The sequence below is a fragment of the Ascidia mentula genome, chromosome 7, assembly GCF_947561715.1.
Source record: "Ascidia mentula chromosome 7, kaAscMent1.1, whole genome shotgun sequence".
Lineage (NCBI taxonomy): Eukaryota > Metazoa > Chordata > Ascidiacea > Phlebobranchia > Ascidiidae > Ascidia > Ascidia mentula.
The window spans coordinates 9,093,583-9,097,985 of NC_138572.1; the positions used below are offsets into that span (position 1 = coordinate 9,093,583).

Here is a 4,403-nt window from a genome sequence, read left to right on the forward strand (position 1 = left end):
CATTCGCTGAACGTGTTATGGAGCATCTAAGATGTTCTGCACTCGTAAATTTGTACGTGTAGAACGAATTCGAATTCGCTTCGCCCAATCGCTCCTCCCTTTTCATGTGCAAGAGGAGCGCTGGCGCACTCAATTGTTCTCCCGTTTAACCTGTTCGAATGAGGTGTATTGAATTCGAATCGCTTCCAAACCACTTCGCTTTTTAACAATTGCAACCGGTTTTTAGGTTGTTAACTTTGTCACATTGGATCAGATAAATGATAAACATTGAAAGACAAGAAGTGCTTGAAATTGCTTTTATAGTTGTTTTTTAGGCCCTATAGCTTGCAAAAGTTTTTCTTAGCACTTCCATGTTGGTTTGTTTTCCGCGGGTTGCACTTAGTTTTGTACCAAATTGTTGACGATGACTGTGTTGTAGTCAACACAAATTGGATGTCTTGCTTGACTGCTCACATACAAGATCATTGTAGGACCTATTATGTAGAAACAGCGGCCCTTTCCACGACTCACCATTGGAAACATTGTTGACTCTATTGATTATTAAAGCTTTCCAATCGGTGACGTGGTGGTCGTATGATCGTGACCAAGGAAATCCAGGTGCAAGGTACGACGCGGAATGTGATCTTGAAAGTGGTTTTGTTTAGTCGCCCATGTCATGCAGTCAAGCGTATCCTTAATTTCGACAGAGCTGGTTTACGTGAAAGGGAGGTAGGTTTGGAGATGGAAAAAGAAATACCTACTAGTTTTTCATTGCGGCATTTCAGTAGTGAGCTGACAGGGTTGCAAAGTATGCTGCAAATTTGTTGTGATTATTGTATGATGTCGTTGTGTTACTTTTTGCCACCAACACTGGTTACAGCTGTAATTTTGATTGACAAAAGAATCCATTAGCGGTACAATTCGCATTTTGTGTTTATTGTTACAACTTATATACAGTTTATAGCAGTGGTGGGATTTAAATATTGAAGAACTTTGCTGGAGGTCAAGCATAGATGATTTGCATGTTGATTTGTTTGATTTCATCAGATACAGCTTTAGATTTTTCGGGTTTCACTGGCATTGCACCCAAGCTAAGTGGAAGAGCTTTTTTTTGACGGGTTTAAATCGACATCGAAAAAATCATCAATTTATTATATTATCATGGACACGTAGGGCCACTGTTATCTGTCGACTAAAGTTGAAAATTTTAGCAAAAAAAACTCTAGCTTGGGACACCCATGTTTTTGTGATATGTCCAAAACTTCTATTTAAACACTTCATGTTAGTAGTTACAGGAGCTTTATTTTGTGAAGTGATCTCATGTTCCGAAGCGTACTGGAAGCGCTTCCAAGTGCGCCTTGTGGTAAGTAACTGTATGCAAATGTAGTATTAAACATTATGTACCCTAGCATATGTTGATGTATAATGACTTTCTTCTTAATAACTACACTAAATAAATTTTTTAAACTAATCTGGTCGTATTTAAGCGGTTACAATAACAAAGAAGAAAGAAGTAAACGAGGAATATGTGCACGTGGTTGATCAACATGAAATCGAAAAAGTGTTTGGAAGAAACGATGTTCGAAACTCCCCTGTTGCAATCTACTCAATTGCAGGATGCTTAAGAAAGGGAAAGTCCTTTTTTCTGAACTTGGTATCAAGATACTTGGACTTTCTTGTGAAAAATCAGGTTAGCTCATATGACAATATATTTTATCAAACAGGACATCACCGTCAAATGCATTTAAAGAAAGTTTGTGCATTATAATTCCGAAAATTTTTGATACGTTTTTAGTTTAATTTACCTCAGTCTCTTTTAAACTTGAATCTCTGATACAGAAAGACGAATGGAAAAACGACCCAAATGCCGAGTTAAACAAGTATTTTGAATGGCGTCCGGGTACTGAGTCTCACACTGAAGGAATATTGGTTTGGAGTGAACCGTTTTGGCTAAAAAGTAACGAAATTTATACGTGAAGAACGAATTCGAATTCGCTTCGCACAATCGCTCCTCCCTTTTCATTTGCAAGAGGAGCACTGGCGCACTCAATTGTTCTCGCGTTTAACCTGTTCAAATGAGGTGTATTGAATTCGAATCACTTCCAAACCACTTCGCTTTTAAACAAATGCAACCGTTTTTTAGGTTGTTAACTTTGTCACATTGCATCAGATAAATGATAAACATTGAAAGACAAGAAGTGCTTGAAATTGCTTTTATGGTTGTTTTTTAGGCCCTATGGCTTGTACAAGTTTTTCTTTGCACTTCCATGTTGGTTTGTTTTCCGCGGGTTGCGCTTAGTTTTGTACCCAATGGTTGACGGCGACTGTGCTGTAGTCACCACAAATTGGATGTCTTGATTGACTGCTCACATACAAGATCATTGTACGACCTATTATGTAGAAACAGTGGCCTTGTCTACGGCTCACTATTGAAAACATATTGGTTACATAGCTTTAATGCCAATCGTTGACGTGTTGGTGGTATATGATCGTGACCGAGAAAGTCTGCAAAAGGTAAGACTTTTAATTTAATTTTGAACGTGGTTTTGTACAGTCGCCCACGTCATGCAGTCAAACGTATCCTTAATTTCGACAGAGCTGGTTTGCACGAAAGGGAAGTAGGTTTGGGGACGGAAAAAGAAATTCCAACTAGTTTTTCATTTCGGCATTTCAGTAGTTACCTGAAAGGGTTTCAAAATATACCGCAAATTTGTTGTGGTTGTTGTATGTTGTCGTTTTGGTACTTTTTACTACCAATACCGGTTACAGCTGTAGCTGTATATTTCGCGTTTCGTGTTTATTGTTGCAACGTTATATACATTTTAAGAAGTGGTGCTGGTATTTAAATATTGAAGAACTTTGCTGGGAAGCATAGACGAGTTGCATGTTTATTATTTACGACATTTTCAGGTTTGACTGGCATTGCACCCATGCTAAGTGGAAGCGTTTTTATTTCTTGACGGGTTACAGCGATATGCAAAAAATCAAAAAAAAAGTTTAATGAGTTTATTATATTATCCTGGACACGTAGGGCCACTGTGCTCTGTAGATTAAAGTTGAAAATTTTACATAACGGTAATAGTTAACTAGTAAAAAAAACTCTAGCTTGGGACACCTATCTTTATGTGATATGTCCAAAACTTTTATTTAAACACCTTATGTAATTAGTTACAGAAGCTCTATTTTGCTGTGAAGTGATCTCATAATCACAATCACTCTGCCAGCTCCTCCAAGTGAGTCTTATGATATGTAACTGTATGCAAATGCAGTATGCAACAAAATCTACCTTACTATAAAAATGTTCGGTAGCAACATATGATGATGTATAATGACTTCCTTCTAAATGAATTTTTGGACCACTTAGTATTTGGTTTAGCCTATAGCAGAGGCACAATTTGCACTTAAAAACATCGGCCGAAGTACCACCACGTTGTGTCAGATTTGGACCAACCACTCCGCAGAGGGCAACCTCCGTAGAGGCAATAATTGTTTTTATGTGTATGTTTTTGAGATGACCATCTGCCCCACATACCCTTCTGTAGGGGACTGTGTAGCGCTTGTGTTTTGCCGGCAGCCTGCGCCAAAGCGGATTTAGTGCTTTTTTTCCTTGTCTCTGTCTCGATTCTAGTGTACGTGTCGTTTCGTCCATTTTACTGAGAATATATTTTGAAATTTTTATCCGCTAAACTCACATGGCGAATCTGGTCTCGTGCATTGAAACATCGGTAAATTTTTGCGAGTGCAGTAACAGATTTCTAATGATTTTGTCAGACAAATCACGCTTCGTGTTCGACTGTTATAAAATGGTCTTATGCCCGACGATAATGCGAAAACCAATAACGGAAAGTAAAGGTTAGGATGTTGAATGTTGAAATCACACATGTCTATGCATAGTTTCACATACTCCTGCACATAGATTTTCAATGTGAGCAGCATTTACCAGCAATCAAACCTGAACTATTCGATTAGATGCAAATTTACTAAATGTGGTCAACAAAAGGAAAACTTCAAACTGTATCATATCCAAAACACATTTTCTACATGATATTGATAATAAACTTATATGAAATAGGACAATGGTAGAAATTCAGTGCTGTTCTAACATTGCTGCTAAATGACGCAAGTCCATTTAAAGGAGAAATTATACCATATCGAAATTACTCTAAGATTGTAGCTTTGATTAGACAGGGTAATTTACGCACCGTACTATCTTTTCGGGATCCAGACGGCAAAAGTCAATTTACCTTTTTAAATGATTTACGACACACCTATTTGTGTCAACTGTAAACATAAAAGGTACAATAAATTTGCGCTAACCTTTTCAAATACAGCACGTTACGCTACTGACTGAAATAAAAGTGGCCAAAGTGCAATCACATACAGAACCCACAAACGTGTCGTTATGAGTTTCTTCCAACTGACAA

General features: G+C 37.7%; 1 protein-coding gene across 1 annotated transcript; it reads left to right on the plus strand.

Annotated features, from left to right (window-relative positions):
* The first annotated feature begins 817 nt into the window (after window positions 1-817).
* On the plus strand, window positions 818-3,552 carry LOC145908004 (atlastin-3-like). The gene is made up of 3 exons (XM_082995176.1): window positions 818-1,342; window positions 1,467-1,669; window positions 1,819-3,552. The coding sequence occupies exons 1-3, from the start codon at window positions 1,300-1,302 to the stop codon at window positions 1,954-1,956; spliced, it is 384 nt and encodes a 127-aa protein (XP_082851302.1). The 5' UTR covers window positions 818-1,299; the 3' UTR covers window positions 1,957-3,552.
* Window positions 3,553-4,403: the final 851 nt, after the last annotated feature.